The 21746-nt window shown below is 38.7% G+C and overlaps 2 protein-coding genes across 3 annotated transcripts in view; both read left to right on the top strand.

Annotated features, from left to right (window-relative positions):
• The first annotated feature begins 2846 nt into the window (after positions 1-2846).
• pmt (phosphoethanolamine methyltransferase) lies at positions 2847-13195 on the top strand. Of its 2 annotated transcripts, none has more exons than XM_012866152.3 (12): positions 2847-2947; positions 4287-4458; positions 5572-5727; positions 6973-7109; positions 7374-7525; positions 7668-7856; positions 9330-9419; positions 9530-9619; positions 9744-9866; positions 9989-10120; positions 12796-12912; positions 13024-13195. In XM_012866152.3, exons 2-12 carry the CDS (start codon positions 4298-4300, stop codon positions 13132-13134), a joined length of 1458 nt encoding a protein of 485 aa, XP_012721606.2. In that variant the 5' UTR covers positions 2847-2947; positions 4287-4297; the 3' UTR covers positions 13135-13195. The 2 variants fall into 2 exon arrangements, with proteins under 2 accessions (XP_012721606.2, XP_012721605.2); XM_012866151.3 differs by lacking the exon at positions 2847-2947 and adding an exon at positions 3217-3362.
• Positions 13196-20084: 6889 nt separating this feature from the next.
• zgc:152774 (uncharacterized protein LOC553526 homolog) overlaps positions 20085-21746 on the top strand; it is a 46013-nt gene continuing 44351 nt past the window's right edge. Inside the window, exons 1-2 of the mRNA XM_021318310.2 lie at positions 20085-20408; positions 20532-20604. Coding sequence (XP_021173985.2) covers positions 20370-20408; positions 20532-20604 — 112 coding nt within the window. The 5' untranslated portion in view covers positions 20085-20369. The remainder of the gene's footprint in view (positions 20409-20531; positions 20605-21746) is intronic.

Raw genomic sequence — 21746 nt, 5'->3', positions numbered from 1 at the left:
GCGCCTAAAGAGGTAGTGCATTGCTAACCAGGTAAGGTGCGGGGGTTGAGGGCTTCGCTTGGCCTGGGCTACTACAACAAAGTAAATAAATCCTAAATAAATTAACTGTATGCTAAACTAATACATTTCTAACCTGGAAATCAATAGAAACATCATAAAGCTTGCTAATTTCCAACTCACTACGGAGGCGTACAAATTGGGGCCACTTTTTATCCCACAGCGGCAGAGCTGCTGATGTTAATAACTGAGATACTGGCATCAGAGAACCAGGGAAATAATGAACAGGAAACTGAAAGGCAATAGAAACACAAAGAAACCAGCATGGAGACAATGGAGAATGAGGAGATAAGGAAACTACTGGGAGGGCTGATGAGTGGCGTGAGAACCAGGAGAATGTAAAGCAGATAGTAAAGCATCTCAGCAAGGAAGCTGAGGGAAGGTGACTAGTATACAAGGAAATTAATATAAAAGGGCACAAAAATATCCTACTAATCAAAAGCTAAAATCTAGCTAATTATAAAGGAAACCTAAACCTATACATAGTAAACATTACATATCCAAGGACAAAGAAACTGAACAGAAAGTGATTGACTGGCTATGGAAACCCCTAACTGGCAATTATCAACACCCCACTTACAAAACCAACTGAGAACCAAAACCATAAATGGCCACCAATCATGACAGAAATGTTTTGCAACGTAAACTGATTCACTTGTTCTTACAAAATCTACACACAATCCCAGAATAATGCATCCCCCATGAGCCTGAAAGCACAATCCACAGGGTCCAATTAAAGTATTTAAACATTTTGTACGAGTTGTGTCATTCACATTAGGAAAGAGATGCACAACATAAACATGTTCTTGCTCTGAATGCACTAACAAAAAAACTCAAACCATAGTTTTTCTCATGGAAGTAGTCCTGCACACTCCTTAGGTTACGGCTCTCTTATCTCTTCTCAGCGAAAGCATGACAGAAAGACAACAATGGCAAAGTTCACAGCCAACCTCACTTTCGGCAGGTCAAAGTTCAGACTAGGCTCACATCAGGAAGGAAAAACACTACTTACAAATAAGGCGGAAAAAAACTGGGTCAAAATTAAAGTATGGATAGCTGATAGTCTGACACTGGGCATGACAACCACAAGATGTTAAACATTTACAGTCCCGACAAGCAACAGTGTGGCGTGAGAAAGAAAGTACATCACACCACCTGCACTGCAGAGAACTGTGACGACGCAGAACCCGCTCCACAGTCATTACAACCAAACACTGGTAGTTCATCACAGAGTCAGACACATCCCACACAGACTGCAGAATACGAACAAGATGATATATACTGGACCTTAGAACCTTTTCACATTTTGTCACGTTACAAACACAAATCTAAGGTATTGAACAGTTATGTAACAGAACCATCACGGAGGGAAAGGATATATACTTTTGAATGTTTTCGTTTCCTATTAGAAAACTGAAAAGTGTGGAGTGCTAAGCCCCTTTTTCAGAGTCCCACTCAGCATCTGTTCTACAAAGCTCCTAGAGGTTTGTCATGAAATATTAATCAACAAACAGCTTCCTGACGACGGAGCACATCACACAGGTCAGGGGGAAAGGTTTGAAGGAGATACACCCAAAGTGACAGGTCAGGCAAGAAAACCATTGATCAGAGGAGCAGCAAAGAGGACCATGGTAACTCTGGATGAGCTGCATACATCCACAGCTCAGGTGGTAAAATATGTCAAGAGGACACCCATTAGTCATGGACTTCTTCACTAATCTGGAAGATTGGCAAGAAGAAAACCATTATTGAAAAAAAGACATAAGGAGTTGTGTTCAAATTTTGCCAAAAGTCTTATAGGGGACACAGCAAGGATGAGGCAGAAGGGACTTTGGTCAGGTAAGGCTGTTGATTTGGTCTACATTGAAAACGGCACAGTTGGCAAAAAACAACATCATCCAGAGCACACCATCCTCATTGTGAAACACGGTGGTACCAGCATCATGCTGTGGGCAAAGAAGCTGGTCACAACTGATGGGAAGATGAATGGAGTTAGAGGAAAATGGTTCTAAAATTAGTGACGCAAGAAGGTGGTATAAAAATGCAAATTACGGATCTCATTATTGTAGAGCTGGCGTCCAGTGAAAAAGACTCGTGTCTTTCAGGATTCCAAACAAAAAGGGTGCTTTATTTTAAAAAAGTCTTTCAGAAATAAAAAAATAAAAAAAATATGTAGCAGTGTTCCTGAAACATTAACATCCTCACTTCTTTCATCTTAGCTGAGTACTCTAAACTGAGGCAAACAACGGTTTAAAAAAGGCAGCTCCTCCCGCCATGCCATGTCCTCTTCCTCTTTGCCTATTTCCTTGTCTGTGATGAAAACATGCTCACACTGCTCCCTTGTGGCTTAAAACGTAAAGGAAATTAACTAATGTTCACATTCACAGTTAAAGATGATGCAATAATCAAATTTGAGTATTAATATAAAATTGCCCCTACAATGGTTATTATTATTATTATTGTTGTTGTTGTTGTTGTTGTTGTTATTATTATTATTATTATTATTATTATTATTATTATTATTATTATTATTATTCCTGTTGCTATTTTGGGGAAACAAGATTTTACACAACCTAGTAACTCGTACTTCATATATTGAGTACATACTATGTAATAACCCCCAATTGATGTGCACTATTTTCTAATTTTAAAAGTCAGAAATCCAAAGATAAAAGCCCATTGAACTTTCTAGCAACTTTTGCAGCTTTGACCTACAGTGAAGCAGTACTGACTTTGAGCCTGAACTGGATGAGGCAATATTGCGTAATTCACACATGCCACGAGACATTTCCTATCGTGTCAGCACAACCCCGATGAGGTGAGACAGAACCAGTGAAGCAGACCATCGCCTGGAAACATCACAGAGACCGACCGTCGAGCAAAAACAGAAGTAAGTGCGCATCACAAAGCCTCTGTCCTGCCTTAGGCTGATAGCTATCACAGGTGTGTGTTGTTTTTTTTTTTATGATGGGAAATCTGTGCCTCTAACAGTGGGGACTCTTGTCCTTGTTTGATTATTCATGTTCATCCCCTCCCCTGCCATCGCATTGGACGCATTCTAATGGTCAGTTCCCAGCATGCAGACCACCTCCTATCCGCGCCACTTTGACCTTTTTATTTAAAGAGCGACCACACAGGCAAAAATCTGCACTTTGTTTACGAGGGGCTACAAGTAGTAAAAAAAAAAAAAAAAAAGTCTTATCTGAGACAATAATAGCTATTACCAGCCAGATTGAATGGATATTGGAGATTAAATCTTATTATCTCCGGCTGCACTAATCAACCAGAAGTCACCATGGAAAAAGGTATGAGGAGAACAGAAATCTCTTGCTGTCTTTGGGGGGATTTCAGCGAGCCTTCTGCAAATGATGACGCCAAAGTTGGGATACAGCTGGAGCCGCCTCGTGTGGTTTTGTTGTAATTGTTCACTCAACTGTTGGAAGTAATCCTACTGGGAGCGCTGGGCTGCCAAAACATCCCTGAAGCTTTGTCAGGTTCACAGTGCTAACAGGCAATTATCTCAGCTCTGTGGACAATGACCACAACAAATGTTCCTGCTCATTCATTTTCCTTTTTTTTATTCATGGTAATGAATTGGGAGGAGGTTTTTTTAAATATATGAAACAAAAGACAGTCAAGAACTAATAAATTATATGGCTATTTTTAATTCACTTGTGATGCATTTTTTTTTATCTGATATTACCGACACGTTACTGTAAATATTTCCTTTACATGACTATTTTTTTTCGTCAAGAAAGCAAGATAAAACCTTGAGAGAAAACCTAACATGGATTTCTGTCTATATATGCAGCATGTCACTGTACTGTTTTAAAGATTGTCTAATCCATTTAATTAATGGTTAATCTGTATGCTGGACAGGATGTTAGGGTGGATTTATGTTTAAAAGATTTTAGCTCAAACATTTTACATCAACCTCCTGTTCAGAATATAATGAATGGATGTAGCAAACAATTACAGGAATTGGTTTTAGGCGGATTATGATTTACTAGATGCCTGTCTTTTTAACCCGCTTGTCAAAAATCTGTGACACAGGAAAGAGTTCAATAGTACAAATTACGTAACAACTTAATATTGATGTGGCAATAAAATCCTTTACACCTGACCGAAGTTTGTTTTGTTATTTGACTAACCTTTTTTTTTTTTTTTTTAATCCTCAGTTTCAACTCACACAGTCTTTTGCCCTCTCTGTTCCCCTGTTTGCTTGACAGTCCGTAGCAACATGACCGAGTTTTGGAAAGAGCACTCCAAGGCCGCCACCGTGGAGGAGATGATGCTGGATAGTCGAGCCAAAGAGCTGACTGAGCACGAGCTGCCCGAGATCCTCGCCATGCTGCCTCCCCTGGAGGGACGCAGAGTGCTGGAGCTGGGAGCTGGGATCGGGTGAGCATAGAGCTCAGTAACATTCTGTATTTGATCAGTGTAATTGTTACAAAGGCAAGATTTCTTTTGTGGAACATCATTAATACGTAAGATGAATGAAAATACTTCCCAGGACGATAAAGGAACAGAGAGTAAAGGAATAGGTGCTGCACCCATATAAATTGCAGGAAAAAGGTAGACACAGTAAACATAAATTACAAAAAAAAATAAATTATTATTATATCTGTTCCCTGATAAAACTTCAAGTCTAAATTCATATTTTCTTAATGGCTAACGGGTGCCAGCAGAATAAGTGTGTATGTGTGCTTTTAACTTCTGGCTTCTATGTGACTTCATTCTGGTCTCTAATTGGTTACTTAAAGATTTGCCTCAGGATGCAAGCTCTCTGGGGCCAATCCCCTCTGTTTTTTTTTTTTTGTTTTTTTGTCATTTCTGGTCCAATCAGATTAATTCATGATGCCTGTCAATCAAAGACACACCCCTGGCAGTTTAGATGGACAGATGCAAATATTACTCGTGCATAAGATGCAACAGAAAAGTCTGGCAACAACAGTACTGGAGAGAATGGTGACAGAAAAACAAAATCCCGCCATTTACTTTCAAAATGATAATTTCACGCTTAAATCGGAGGCAATCGGACTTTCGCTCAGGTCTCTCTGAAAACGTTTCGACACCTACCAGATCGACCGGACTTAAAAATTCAGCAGCAGCAAGTGACTGTGGATGGATTCATGTTTAAGTAGTTTACTGTTGTGTTGTAATCCCAAATCTCTAGTGTGAACGCTCACTCTTCCTATCTGCCCGGTAGGTAATATATTGTGACCAGATGTGTCGACTGCAGCACCAAGATCCAGTAATGCTAAGACTGAAAATTTGGACGCATCACTTTTAAGATTTTTATCATTTTAAACCTTTAACAATCCAGTCTCAGTGCTGTAGTGTGGTTTAGACTATGTTTTTTTCATTGAAAAAGAATCCAAAACAGAGCTTTGTTATGCATGAAAAATCTTAGCTATACTGAAATTATAAATGTCTCATTTCAATAGTTAAAGTTATTTGAATGAGGTTCAGTTTACATGATGCCTCATAGAAAACTGTGCTGTGCCAAAACAGCCGCTACACCAGCCACCTGCTGACCAAGGCGGCCCACGTGACGGCGGTGGACTTCATGCAAAGCTTTGTGGACAAGAACAGACAGAACAATGGTCACCATAGCAACGTGACCTTCATGCAAGCTGACGTCACCAAGCTGGACATCCCCAAGCACAGGTATGAGTGAAAAGTAACAACTTGTTAAAGGTTGAGCAGAACGGAGCAGAGAAACCACGACTCCTCGGTGAACCAGTCCAGAAACAAGTGGCAGAGAAGATGATCCACGGACTTTTGCCGTCACACAATCGGATGAAGCTCATAGCTACGGTTTTCAGTGAAGTACACCAACAAATTGTGAATTAGTTTCACTAAATTGAGTTGCTTGATTTGCTTTGAAAATGGTTTTGTGTAACGGATCTTATAGTAGCTACCTGCTGTTGATTCTAACCTACTTTTCAGGACTGATCTCAATGGAAGATGGACAGCTCCTGTTTACTGTTATTATGATTCTCTGTTAGTATGTCTGCATCTTTGTTTGAAATAACAGAGAGAAGTTACTTACATTACAATGTTTAATATTTCACCATTTACTTTCACTTTATATTATTTATTGGTGTCCAAAATATTTTTCAACATATTGTTCTCTGTGTTTAGTTCTTGAGCTCTGTCCTCTCTATTGACTGTTTGAATCCCATTGAATTAAAATTATTTGACAGTAACATATTTATAAAACTTGTCCTCAATGTGAATCTCATAACAGAGGGGTGCTTAAGATGGTATTGTTATGGCTGTTTTCATAGTTTTGTTTTTAATATAGACTATCATGATACAGGCAAAAGAAAACAAGAAATTAGAAAACTATTTTTTGTTTGCTTTTGACAGTTAGGCCTTTGTGGAGCTAAGAGAGTGTCATTAAGGATAAATACACTCACTACATTCACATATGCACACTCAACACATAACATCTGACTTAAAGACATTTAAACATTGCAAAAATGTTTTGTTTGTTTTTTTATCTTGACTCGTCATCAAATTGTGGTTCAAGATCACAAGTTATATCTGTGAATTGTCTCTAATTTTCCAGATAAATCTGAAGAAATTAGAACGAAACTGAATTTCGTTTTTTTTTAGCTATTTGCCCTTAATATTAAAATTAAACAAAATGCACTTTTGAAATATATCACTTTGTGTGCAATGAATCTATTTATACATTTCCCTTTTAGAACTGAATTACTGAAATATTATCCTTTTTAAATATATTTCAAATAGTTTGAATGCACATGGGGTACATGCACGTTTCCGGTGAAGTTTAGTAAAAAAAAAAAAAAAAAGGTCCAGGGTTGCACTAACTTCTCCTGCATATTCTTTATTTTCAATCTAGCTGTACATTTTTTTTTTTTATTTCCTTATTTGTTTCCTCAGCGTTGATTTGATCTTCTCCAACTGGCTGCTTATGTATCTGAGTGAGGAAGAGCTGAAGTCCTTCATGGAGAAAACATTGGACTGGCTGCAGCCTGGTGGCTTTCTCTTCTTCAGAGAGTCCTGCAACCATCGCTCAGGTACTGAGCAAGCAGGAAACCTTTTTTATCCATTGAATTCAGCATTTAAACAAATGTAAAAATATTAACTGTATGTAGTAAACCTAAATTAAGAATTCACATCAAATGAAGTCTCATTATTTTGAAGAAAAAATGTAGCTTTAGTAATTAAGTTTGGTTTCACCAATGCATATATGTCATCATGTGTCCTTTGTTTCTAACTAAATAGTCAACTGTTTTGTTTTATTCTATAGGAATAATTACTAATTTTGAAATTATTTACAGGTGACTGCAAGAGAGATTTCAACCCCACCTGCTACCGCAGTGAGGCAGAGTACACTCACCAGGCCACCTCAGTACAGGTGGAAGCACCAGAGGGGGGCCAAAACTTTGGTTTCGACATTGTCTTCAAGAAAAGAGTTCAGACCTATGTTGAGGTACTAGAAAGTCCCTATCTCCAGATAGTTATTTTGATCTATGGGATTTTCCCGTATTAAAGTGGAAAAAAAGTAGTTTTAGATACAGACATGTCATCCCTTAATCCCCTTTTATTTGCTCCTCATCCTTCTTCTGTTTCAGATGAAAAACAATCCGAACCAGATGTGCTGGTTGCTGCAGAAGGTGCCCCGCTCCTCAAACAGCCAGAGCGGTTTCAGCACATTCCAGCAGTTCCTAGACAACCAGCAATACACCAGACGAGGCATCCTGCGCTATGAAAAGATGTTCGGGGCTGGCTATGTCAGCACAGGAGGACCGAGCACCACCAAGGTAAGGGAATACATTTAAGGAGATTTCAGAAAGAGGGTAAAATGCTGAATAAATACAAAACATGTGATTCTGATGACAGTAAATGACAAGCTTATCCATTCCTCTGGCTGATTTAGATTTAAAATAATCGGTTAATTTTAGGCTTCCTTTTTTTCTGACTAGAAGCGATGTTAATGTTCTGGATTGTCCTGTTTTCAATCTGATATCTGAATGTGTGGAATGAACTCCTGATTAGGGTGATGGCAGCGATGGCTTCCAACCTCAAAGACCCAATCCTCAAAAACAAATTGTCAAAGGCTGGTGGAAAAATGCTAAACGCTGATTAGGAATTATAAAATGGGTTTTATTTGTGTAATACCAATAAAGATTTTTCCAAACATCATCAAAAAGAGTGTAATTAATCAAATAATTTTCAAAAGCAGGCCATATTTAATTCTAAATACAAACAGCACAGTTATTTGTATCAAAACTGATGTTGTTTTTTTTATATAGTTTGAGAGATGCTGGTCTCATTTTCCTATAGGGAACAAAGCTATTGGTTGAATGAGAAGAATTTAAATCTAAATCTGCCAGAGGCATGAACGAATTTGAGCTTGACTGTATATGGTATTAGGTTAGTATATTTCTGCATTTTCATAGGCCAATACCACAAAACAAACAGTTATACTCTCATCAGCTTTAGGCTTACCTCATTTTTATAGTTAATATGAAACTATTGCAAATGACCCAAGGAAGGAAGCCTTTTCATGAAAGGGGTTGCTTTATTCTCTGTTAATGTTGCTGAATTTAAGTTAGAAAGGTTTGAATACTGATGTCACACTTCTCATGTGCTGGGAAAAACATGTTAGCATAACATCAAGAATTTAAACTCATGTTTCATCAGGTACTGTCATTTCTAGCAAGCATAATTTTCACTTATGATGCACCTTGGTTTGTAAAGTGGATGTGTTTTAGAATGAATGATGTGCAATGAGCGACTTTATTACCGAAATGTTTGTTTGTTTGGTTTTGTTTTGTCATTTTCCTTGCTTGGTGCCTTAGTTTCCTTGCCTGACCACCCTTTATAGTTTTTGAGTGCCTCCCAAGTGGATGAATAAAACTTTGCAATAAAAATAAAAAACTTCAACATAGTAAATGGATTTGTCTTCAGTAGTGCAGACCAAGCATCTGCATAGTGTATGTTGAGAGTATGAAACATTATAATTGTTTCTGTGTCATTCACATAGTGCCTGTATAAATTCTGTAGTGGTGGTGCATATTTGCACTATATCTGAGTCTCTAAATTGATTTCCTTTTTCAAATAGTACAAAAAGTTCTGTGGCGTACTCGTTTAGCAGAAGTTCACACCACCCATGCCAGCAGCAGAAACCATGTCTTTGTTATCTATTGAAGCATAAGGCCGTAGTTGTGTAACAGGGAGACAGGGGTTTGATCTTTAAGAAAATTAAAGATTTAAAAAAAATCTCCCAACAGGAGTTTGTGGACCTACTGAACCTGAAGACTGGACAGAAGGTTCTGGATGTTGGTTGTGGCATTGGTGGAGGAGACTTCTACATGGCAAAGGTAAGAGCCACAAAACCTGGGAAAGTACCATCATTAGCAGCCAGGTTTAGGCTGATGTTAAAATTATTACAAAAAGTAAAAGTAAAGCAACATTTTATGTTATTCTGCAGATGTTTGGGGTGGAAGTGCTCGGTTTGGATCTGTCAGACAACATGATTGACATTGCAGTAGAGAGGGCAAGAACGGAGAAGCTGCCATCAGTATGTATCGTGTTAATTTCCCTTTTCTTATTCATTTGAAAGTCACAGAGGTGACTCTGTAGGTCCGTTGGAACCACTTAACAACTGTGAAGCCAAATATCTCTAAGCCGTTTCTTTTCCTTAGGTGCAGTTTGAGGTGGCAGATGCCACCAAGAGGACATTTCCAGAAGGGTCATTTGATGTGATCTACAGCAGAGACACAATTTTGCACATAGATGATAAACTGGCACTTTTCAAGCGCTTCCATGTAAGCATGTCATTTATATTATTGCTAAAAACAATACTTTGTTTATTAGAGATAGATAAGAAAAACAATGTTTCTATTATTTTGCCATTTGATCAATGATTTATCTGCTTCTTGGTATCCAGTCCTGGTTAAAGCCGGGCGGTCAGCTGCTACTCAGTGACTACTGCTGCGGGGAGAAGCCATGGACTCCAGTGTTTGAGGCCTACGTCAAACAGAGAGGTTACATCCTCTACACACCATCAGAGTATGGCAAGGTAAACCACAGTCCTTTAGTTCAGGGGCCACTAACCCTCTTGAAATCACTGGTACAGAGTCATACAAAGGGCAACCAGTACTGAATTTGGAACTAAAAGGAAATCTATATAAATGCAAGTGTGAATAAACAGGAAGCGTAGCAGAATAAAATAAGGTTTTTGACGCAGTTCACTGGTGGATTGTGCTGTTTTATAATAGGCTTGTGGGCACCACATGTGGTCCTCGGGGGCTACTTGGTGCCTGCGGGCACCATGTTGGAAACCCCTGCTTTAGGTCATAGTGTGGATGATCATCCGGTTTAAACTAAGCAGTCTTATTTATATAATGTTTTGTTTTTACACCTTTTGTTTGAGTCAAAATATAAAATACAGTGGCCATAATCTAGTTATGAATTTGTTTTCCCAAATATCATTATCATTTTACATGAAAACCAATAAGCTCATAAATATAAAGTACATTTTTTAACCAACTTCTGTAAACCTTTTGTGACTGCTTTTTTGTGCCATTACTGTTATCTATTGCCTATAGAGCAATAAAATATTGGAATAGTTAGCTTTCATGACAAAGTTGCATGCATTAAAACACAGCAATCCATTTGGTGCTTTCAGATGGAGACATCAATTGTTGCTTTAGATTACAACTAGGATTAAGTAAAACAAAGTAGAATTTATAAGTGCATTGATAGAACATTTAAAGTGAATTTATTGACCCCTTATACTGTAAAAGATCATTGATCTATATAAAGATGCAAATGGGATTAATAGTATTACCAAGAGAAATAGCAGCACTCACCTTTGAAGCTTAGGATTCAGTGTAATAAATTTGAAATCAAATCAATCTATTAATCATCAGCAAGAAAGGAACAATAAAGTCAAAGTTCAAGACACGTCATCTCTATCTACCCCAGAGACTGCTCACGGGTTTGAAACTCTGCAACATCACACTTCTAACACGTATGACGCCTAGCTTCCTGCATCCACCCCAACCAGTGTCAGTTTATTTGGTTGTTTCGAAGTGATACGAGTATGATAGTGTAGTTACATTACATCCTTCATTGTAAATCAAACATTAATCAGTTTTATTATTACTGAGCTTATCTCTACTTTTCTACTCAGAAATTTCTAATCAGAGATTTATTGCCATTTATTCATTTTTTTAAGACAAAATCAACTTGTTTTGCATAAACAAAAGAGACATTTATGTCTTTAAGGGGAAAGAGAAGGTTAGGCGCAATGTAGATGCTATGATTTTTGCTAAAACAGTGTAACAGGGTAATGGGTCTGTCTCTTTAGTTCCACTGTAGAGATTTTACTGACTGAATGTTTGGTCTGTGACCATATGCTGCTTCTGTCCAGCTGAGACATCGCTCCCACTGTGTCAGTGTTTTTCCTGCATGAGTGTGAAAGTGTGAATAATCTGTAGGAATATTTACCGGGTGTTGTAGGCATCAAAACAAGATCCAACTGAATGCCAGTTGTATTGAAAAAAAAGTCCATTTTACCAGTCAATGGTTATCATGTTTTGCCTAATTGGTGTAATTATACAGTATGTTTAATTATATTTATTACTTGTGAACTCATTCTCCATTTGATTTGGTCAGTAATAGTTGTTCTAAAGAGGAACAACAGGCCAAAAAACAAAGAAAAAGAAATAAACTTCCATGCAAACAGTACAAATGTGACTGTTTTAGTGATCTAACTGTGCTGCTGCCTCCTCGACCAGCTCTCTCTTGTTAAAGATGGGATTATCCTGGTGAAATAAAGGCAAATAAATAAATTAATTAATTAATTAAAAATACAGTCTGTCAGTTCTGTCCTAATGGAATAGCATCTGGGCCTTCCACAGTTTCTCACAGGCTCACTGTGTACACAGCTGCTGAAGGAACTGGTGCACATGTTGCTTTCACTACACCAAACATTTCAGTTTGTATCCTCCTTCAGCTTAACCACTTCCTTGCCTCATGGCTGCGCTGTTCAGATCCCTGCTGTCTCTACAGCCCCGGCAAACTCCCGTTTCACCTGAGTTTTCCCAGCTGTGTGACTCCTACAGGCGGTGGCACTTTCTGATGCAGACCATACGGGCAGTTGCCCACGATGGCACTAGAAGAGGGAGCGCACAAGCATTATATGATAAAAAATACAATTATTTATGTGTAATTTGAAATGTAAGTAGGTTTTATATTGTGCATGTGTGAGCACCCCTGCTTGGTGCTGGGAATAGAGATATCAGGCTCTGTTTGCTGTCAACCACACTGAGCTTGTGTTGAGTGATGTGCAATGTACCCTGTGTCTGAGTGTTATCCACCCCCAACCGAGAAATTTGAAAAAAAAAAATTTAACAAACTCTTATAGTTGCTGTCGAAGGTGGCAAAAGCCTCTAACTTGATACAGTGCTGCTTAAAGGCAACGTTACAAACAAAAAAAAAGGCTACTGTCCTTCTGTTTGTCAAAAATCCAAAGCTACAAATGATTGTTTAGATTTGCAGCAAGACATTCTTGACAGATATGTAAAAGGACAACTGTAATTCTCCTACTAAAACCAGCAGCTTATTTTTGATCTCTGAGTAAATTAGTACTAAAGTCCACCAGGAGACGGTGCTGTCCCCTCTCTTCCTCACCACCCCCTCTCTTTCTCTCTCTTTCTTTCTCTCTCTCTCTCTCTCTCTCTGATGCAGTTCATTGAGGAAGCTGGTTTCTGCAGCGTTCGAGTAGAGGACCGAACAGCCCAGTTCATCCAAGTGATCCAGACTGAGCTGCAGAAAGCAGAGGCCATCAAAGAAGAATTTATTCAGGTTAGTATTAAGAGGAGCCAAACAAAAAAACTCACACTTTTACAGAGAGTTGCAAGAGTTTCATGTTTCATTGACTTACTAACATATTTTTCTCTTTTATGTCATTTGCAGGAATTTTCTGAGGAGGACTATTTTGCAATAGTTAACGGATGGAGGGAAAAGCTGGGACGCTCTAAAAGCGGAGACCAGCGATGGGGACTCTTTCATGCAACAAGAACCTGAGGGATTTCTCAAAAAAAAGTGAAGGAGATAGTAAAAGGAGAGAAATAAAAGCTGTTGTTTTTTTTTTATAAAAGTCCCTGAAAACTATGTTGTTAATTTATATTTAAAAAAAAAGAGTTTCAAAGCTTTATAACTCTAATTACAATGCTTTTCAAAATAAAGAAAGAAAACGTTTTTTGCCTGGTTTTGGTTGTACTTTAAACTTATTATCTGATCAGCAAATCACAGAAATCTCGCCAAGAGTTAAAGATCAAAACACAAGAAAGACAATGAAAAGTTCTGCAGTTTTTTGGTGCAAGATTCAGGTCTTGGAAACATTTAGTTTCGCTTTATTCTGTTCGATGATGTATGAAGGCATCGGTGAGTCTTTCATTTTGTCTCTTGAACACTTGTCATGGTGAAATTTGGCAAACATGTTCCTGTTCATCTCTGGTTGAGAAACTGTGCAGTGTTGGGGACGTGATTTAATTTTGTGGTGCATTTGTTACTCTGGACACCACAGTTTGTTTGAGTTGGCCAAGAGTTTATCAGATCTTCTCTTACCACACATGTCTATTGATATGGCAACACATGGTTGACCAAAGTGCTGCACAACAAGTAAAAAAAAGCTTGTTTTATATGCACAGGCAGGTTGTTCCAGAGTTTTGGGGCCACAGCAGAAAATTCTCAGCTCGATCACCTGTCCTGTGATTTGGGAACCCCCAGCACCATCTGGTTAGTGGATCTGAGGGAATAAGATGGAGTATGGGGGTACAGCAGGTTGGTCAAATATGCTAGCATGAGGCCATCAAGAGATGTTGTTATTTTACCCGGGGTCTGATTTGCGGACGTTTTCCCCTCATGGGAGCAACAAATGGACAAACTGAGTCACAGTGAGAAAGTAACTCCCCATGGTTGAGATGACACTTCTCCAGGAGTGCTTTAATACTATTAGACTTGATATTCTGGGAGGCAGCCTGGAGGGGATGGGTGTGGTTTATTTCCTTACCTCCTGGATAATAGACTATCTGAAGGAGCGGCCGCAGTTTTTCAGGTTGCAGAGTTGGGTTTCTGAGCAGCACAGGGGCCCCATAAGGGACAGTGCTAGCTCCTTTCCCTGTAGACGTTTGACTTCCAGTACTGCTTCGTGTACTGCCATGTCCAGAAGTATTCAGATGACACCACCATCATGGGTCTTTTTTATTTCCAGGTTCATTCCCACTGCAATCAGAATACAGCGCTCTGTTAGCTAAAGACCTGGCTGTTTGTATATTGTCTGTTGCATACTTCCACATCTGATACTTTAGCTAACAGTGTATTGAGACACTGTAGCTAAATACATTATTCATTGTACATCATATTTATGTAAATGACTTTAGATTTAATTTTATTCTATTCAACTTTTTATTTTCCTCTATATTCTACTCTCTATACAATTTCCCTTAGGGGATCAATGAAGTAATACTGATCTTTAAAAGTCAATTAGAAAGTTCTTACTATACTTTGGATGCCGACAAATTAATGGCTCTTAATGAGTGACATTCTACTTGTCACGTTATAAAAACAAGATTTAAAAAGTGTGTTTTTAAATTTGGTGCATGCTCTAGCCGTCCAGCACCGCAGACTTGGTGAAAACCTGTCAGTCTTGTCCTTCCAGAGAACGATCTCCGAGGCCCCACCCTCTCACACCAGCACTAGTTCCAACACATCCATCCTGACTAAAACCCACCAGCAGCTCGGACAAGCAAGCTGCTCATCACATTTGACAACAAACTAAATGTGTATGATAGCAGATGCACGTGTCGTCGTTTGCAGTGCTGTTGTTGACCCCGTTTTACCAGGGAAAAGAAGATTCTGTTTATAGGGAGTAATCACTATGAAGGATGACATAATGTGTACTGTTTTGCATACCATTCTTTACAGGAAGACAGTGAAAATTACATGGAAAGTTATTACATCCGTCTATTCTCAGCCTCAGTACAGTTTCCAGTTAATTCAGTTTCTAGATTTAGAATCCAGCATAAAAGTGTTGTGCTCTTGGTCAATGGGGTCATAGTACGACTGACCGAAGCAGTCAGCTCCAAAAACAGGCAGAAGCTAGAGACTCATATAAGACATCATTACAAGAAAATAAACTACAAGCAAAAGTTAAACATGGCAAACAACGGCAAATCTTAAACTTCCTCTGCCCAGACACTTTTAGATGTTCGATCTGCCGTAAAAAAATCCAGATTAGTACCTCCTCTCACTTTTTTCTCTCTTAGATTTTCCTAGACATGAGAGATAATAATCTATATCCATAAAAATGCTTATTTTCTTGTATTTTAGCGGATGGATGTGCTTACTGGTTCGGGTTGGCAAAGTGTATTTATGAAAAAAATTAAACATCTGTAGCAAAAACAGTTATTAAGAATATATAAATAAAATCCTGGGCTTCTCGCCTCATCACTCGTAGGTACATTTACACAAGTAAAAACAACAATAGAGTTAACAAACCATACATTTCCCTAAAACAGAAGCTAACTGATTGAATTTGACTTTGTAAAGTGCCTTGAGATGACATGCTTCATGAATTAGCGCTATATAAATAAAATTGAATTTAAACTGAATTGAACTATACCTGAATTTAGATCTATTTAGTGTTCATTATAAGAATAGGTGACATTGCTGGAGTGTGATGTTCATCCCTGGAGATTGCAATATTCAGTTTCACCTGATTGTCAAATCCTAACCTCATTCCTATCATTATTTAATCCCTCCCAATACCACAAAACATTCCAACCCCTTGAACATTACAACTTTTTCACATTAAAACTACAAACTCTATTGTGTTATGTGTTTTATCTGTGTTTTATTTGACAGAACAAGTAGTTCATAATTGTTCAATGGAAGAAAGTTTAAACGTATATAGCCACATTAATATGCTTTTAAAAAACAAAAGACCAAAAAAAAACGTATGATCATGATAAAATGGGGTTATATACGCCAAGACTCCTTCCTGATAGCGTTTTGATAGTAATTTATGTGGATAAATATAGCCCCAGTGCCAGGCGGATATAAACAGCCGTAGCGCCATCTAGCAACAGTATCGCAGAACTAGCTGTTTCACAAGCTAAAAACTGAAAAGTGTGGCGTGCATTTTCATTCCTCAGGGAGCCAGAGGAATATCGCTACGAAAGAGGTGCTAATAATGTTTAATGAAAGTAAGAAATCAAGTCAGAGGGAATCTAGTAGTTGCCAGATGACAAAGATACAGGTTTATCAACTAAATTAATTGAATTTCTTGAGGACAACTGACAAACTGACAGTGACTGAGCCAAGAACAGAGAGATTATTAAAGTGTGAATAATGTGCCACATAGGTGTGACGAAGCTATCCAGAACAGCCGAGTATTTGGACATGCCAATGTTACGGATTACAAGATTACAGAGACTGGGCTGCGAAAAGCAGTTACCATGGAAACAACAGATAAACAACAGACACTGGAGACACAGAGCCTGACATGCTTAGATTGGACAGAACGATTGATTAGGAGGAAATGTGTCAGTTTGGACACGTCTACATTATAGTATGATTTTCTCCACCAATGTGATGAAAGGAACACTGATATGTGTAAAAGCCTATTTGGGCATTTTAATACGCAATTTTGTAATAAATGACACTAGTAAAAAACATGCTTGTACAAAAAACTATTTTCATTTTTATTAAAACTGACAACCCTAATTTGAACATATATAATCTAAAAGGCAGAGGAATGTTTACAGCTTCATTACTGGACTCTCATACACAACAATGCGAGACGGGTAGATATCCGGATGCCAGAGAGTGCCCGTTCATTCCTCACACAGACATTAAGTTATATATATATATATATATATATATATATATATATATATATATATATATATATATATATATATATATATATATATATACATATGTGTGTGTGTGTGTGTGTAGACAGACAGACAGACGGATAGACAGATAGACAGACAGACAGATAGATAGATGGGATCTGGTTCCATAGGAGAAAGTTCTGCAAACTAACAACCTCCCAATATACTTTTTGAATGTAACAAGTACTCTGATAGGACAATACACACTCACTAACCACTTTATTAGGTACACCAAATCAGCCAGTCACATGGCTGCAATGCAATGAATCTTGGCTTCTAGACTTACAGAAGCTGACTCACTAAAGTGAGCATCGTTTAACCACGACAGCCTTCCTTAGTTTAGTTAATGACCATGTCTAATCTTGTTATGACCACAGTGTAGCCATCTTATGGTTGGCTCCTTCCAGCACGATAAAGCTCTGTGCCACAAAGTCCTGAGAATTACCTAAGAAAGGGTTCTGGAAGAAAATGGATTTTACAAAGCTTTCTCCTGTTGCCACAGGAGAAAGCTCATCTCTTTGTATGTTATCTTTATGTTGCCATGAGAAATTGCTCGAGGACCTACCAATGAGGTTTTTCAGGTTCTCAAGTGGCCAAGGAAACTGGAGTAATAACTTGTTTAGAGAGCAGGTTTTGTTTTAGGAGTATAAACAATTCAGTTTGATTTAATGTTAGAGGACCAGAGTCACATGATCTGCATTCAGGCATATTTTTTGTTTAGCTTTATTCACCAGAGTTTCATAGTTAAACAACTGAGACTTGTGAGGAGCAAAGAGATAATGCATGTAACACGTCGTTGTGCTGCTTAAGGGAAAACCGCCAATGAGTATGTCATAACAACAAAAAGGGTGGGACCAAGAAAATTACTATAGTTACATTTTCAGAGAAACGAGTTCAGTCTCATTGTTTTCCATTGCGCAATACTGATGCACAAAGGTGATCAAAAGTGGGACTTGTTAAATAAATAAACATTGGCTTGGGTTTATCTTTTGTGGAACTTGGAAGATTGCCACCAATTGATCTTTGTCTCTGAGAAAGTGATATGACTCAGGGGCCTTTGACTTTCCCCAGGGTTAAGATAAAGAAGTAAATTAAGCATGAAATGATTCATAAAACTATGGGAATCATGTACACAACCAAATATTATTGCTTTAATTATTTATATTATGTTAGCAAAATGGACAAGAAACAGTAAAATGTCCATAGGCACGGATGAAAAGCAGCAAAGATATTTCATATGAGCAAAACGGACACATTCAAACACCAAATTTAGAACAGACCCAGTTATTTCCATGCTTCTTCTAGGCATATAGAAGCTTTCTCAGATGCTTTATGGCCAAGCCAAGCTGAGAACAGGCAGGAGGTCTTCTATGTTTTAATTGAAAATACTAAATAATGTTTAATTTTAAGAACAGTATGAAATATTACCAAAAAGAAAAAAAAATGTCCATCTGCATCTGCTCCATTTGCTGAAGAGCCAAATATGTACCATTCTTGAACTGCAGTCTGGGAGCACACAAAATTGTTCCAATGGCTGCAAATGGGCCACACTTTGGAGACCCCTGGTTTAAGAAACGCACAACCCGATGTAATATCCTGCACATTACAATGAATTTTTATTCATTCCTATCAATCAAAGTTGACAAACGTCATTCCTGAACTGCACCTTGATCCCCCCCTCCCCCCGTCCAAGCAGGATTATCCCTGAGACAGGAGCCTTATCTCTGAGAGGCTTTAAATCAGTTGTCATCGGTTTATTTGCTTGTTGTTTTTCTTTTCTCGTTGGTCTTCAGCAAAGCTAGACTTGATCCCCAGAAAGTTCAGCTGAGTCTTGGCTCAGGTTGACCTTCAGACTCTACGTGAACTTATGAACGCTATTTTGGGGTTTCGTTTTTTTTTTTTGCACCTCCAACTCAAAACAACTATACTCCACAGCAATATTGCTGAAATGTGCTGACGAATCTCAATAAATTACAATATTATGGAACGTTAATTTATTTCTATACTTTAGTTTATTAACTTATGTGAAAATCATAATTAGGTGCATTATGCGGGTTCATAACCCACAGCGTGATTTATTTCAAGCAGTTATTAGGTTGACTTTCATAATATGCCATACAGTTAATTATACCCTAAAATTGAATTTCTGATTTTTCAGGTGGTTTATTTAGTGACAACAAACATGGTGGTACATGGTAGTACTCGTAGTACTTTTACCAGTGTATACAGGTGCCAAGCTGTTTGAAAAATGAAAACTCCATCTCCGTAAAGTTTGTCAGCAGGTAGGAAAGCATCTAACAGTTCCTGCTAGACGGCTGTGTTGACTGGACACTCCAGAGAACACATGGACCCACACCAGCTAATTCCCAAATCATCACTTGACTGTGGAAACTTGGCACTAGACCTTGAGCAACTCTGATGCCCAGGGACTCCAGGACCTTGATTCCCTGAATGCAAAGTGTACAATGGATCACAGATCATCAAAGCTTGGCTTGGCTTGGCTATGGCTTGGTTTTGTTTGAATCTCTCACAGACTCTTGAATGGGCTTTGGTATACAGTCCCCTCAACACTGCGGTTATCCCAATTCATTGTGTATGTTGTTTTTTTTCTACCACACTTTCTCCTTCCACTTAACTTTCTGTCAGTATGCTTGGATATTGCACTTTGCAAACAACCAGCTTCTTTAGCAATAGTATTTGTGTGTCCCCAGGACAATGGAGCCACAAAATATTAATTCCTAATTAGCTGTGAAATATAATAATCAAATTTAACATAAAAGCTTAATATACCTGTGCATCCATGTCTTATAACATAACATGGGGTTGTGTTTGTCTTATCAGTAGCTACATCAAAAGATGTTGCTCAGTCGGTCTGTGTTTGCTTTATTTTATCTAAAATATTATACATAGAGCATAACGTCATAATGTTGTATCTTGGAAATTAGATTGTCCGTTTAATTTGAATCCTGGGGGTTGAGCATGAGACTTTTATCAGCTTTGTGGGTTTGTTTTAATGTCCTGCAACACAGCAGCTTACAGACATACTTTGAAACAGATAGGAAAATGAGGGCGCGACTCACCAAACCACAACCATGCCTGTAACTGCGAAGGGACCGTGTTCGACTATTTGATTTATTATCGCTAAAATACGGGGAGGAAAAACAAGAGGATTTTTTTGGGACGTGGACAGCGTACCACATGAGTCAATTTAAAGTCGTTTAAAGCAGCACTTCCTCTGTCTGTCTGTCTGTCTGTCTGTGTGTGTGTGTGTGTAGCGACCAACAGGACGCACCCACTGCTCGGCTCTGCCGTGTGAAGTTACGTACCTGCTCTCAGACGCAAAATTATCACAGAGAAAACATGGCGAGGTTAAGCGAGCAGGGGATTCGCCTCAGTTCGGTAAGTTTTTCAAACACACACAATTGCTTCCGCCTCCAAAAAAAAAAAACAACAACAACAACACGTTGATTTAGAAACAACAGGGGAAAGAAAGCGTTAACGATTGTTTCTTTCTTTCTGCAGATGAGCCCTTCCTTTTTGAACAGCAACTCCACCAGTCATACCTGGCCGTTCAGCGCGGTGGCCGAGTTGATAGGTAAAACTGCGATGACACGGAAACTTTGCATAGGACAGCGCACCTGCAGTCTGCATTATTGTGCCTTTTGCTGGCTATCGGGGGTTTTCATTTCGATGTCTCTTCCGCTCCCCCACGCTTGAAAGCTGCGTGTTTCACCAACTTTGTGCTAAACTGGAGCCGTGGACTTCCTCTTAAAGGCTCCTGACCCGATCAGCCTAAAGCGTTTTTCTTTTCTTCTTCTTTGGTTTATGTTTTTGTTTTTTACGCGTGTAAATCTGGCTGCAGTGTAAAATAATTTTTAGTTCTGCGAGTTTTTTCCTCGCACACGGGGCATGTTTTCGGATCATTTCCCCTCCTCTGTTGGTGTTTTCAGGCTGTCGGTCTGAAACGTGACTTCGTAGTGCGTCTCTGGGCTGTCATGCCTCCACTGTGTGTGCTCTCATTGGCTCAGACTCAACCGCCATTATTTAGCTGCCAGGAGTGTTTCAACAGGAACTGTGACAGGGCTGCTGCTGCAGCTGAGAGGTCCGTTTACACTGAGTTTCACCTCAATGCAGTGTGTTGTGTTCAGATAAGGCCCTGTCTGGCCGGAGACTTGCACGATGGTGTTAGATTTTGGGCTGGAGGATAAAAAAAAAGAAAAAAAAAGAAAAGCATATCGATTAAAATTGAAATCATATTGATCGATATCGATTAATTATCAACAAATTCAAAATATATGGTTTGAGTGCAGCAATGCTGATGTTTAGAGACCTATTTTTAAGAACCAACAAACACTGAATTTAAATGTAATTTAGCTTTTTATTTTAAATAGTAATATCATCTTTATTGTCATTGAAACATACATTACAACGAAATTTGTTCCCTGCTTTTAACCCATCACCCTTGGGGAGCAGTGGGCTGCCATGTGCGGCGCCCGGGAATTGTTCTGGGGTTAAGGGTCTTGCTCAGGGATCCAGAGTGCAGGCGCTGGGGATCGAACTGGGTACTTGCATCCTTTTCTGGGTGCAAGCGCGCTGCTCTAACCACTAGGCCAACACTCCCCATACACGGTAGGCAATTTGGGGTTAAGTGCCTTGCCCAGGGGTACAACGACCTGTGGCATGGGGAAGCTGGAATCAAACCCACAACCTTCTGATTGCCAGACAACTACTCAACCC

The sequence above is a fragment of the Fundulus heteroclitus genome, chromosome 23 (genome assembly GCF_011125445.2).
Source record: "Fundulus heteroclitus isolate FHET01 chromosome 23, MU-UCD_Fhet_4.1, whole genome shotgun sequence".
Classification (NCBI taxonomy): domain Eukaryota; kingdom Metazoa; phylum Chordata; class Actinopteri; order Cyprinodontiformes; family Fundulidae; genus Fundulus; species Fundulus heteroclitus.
The sequence above is the reverse complement of the archived record's forward strand: the minus strand, read 5'-3'. Positions and strand labels throughout refer to the sequence as shown.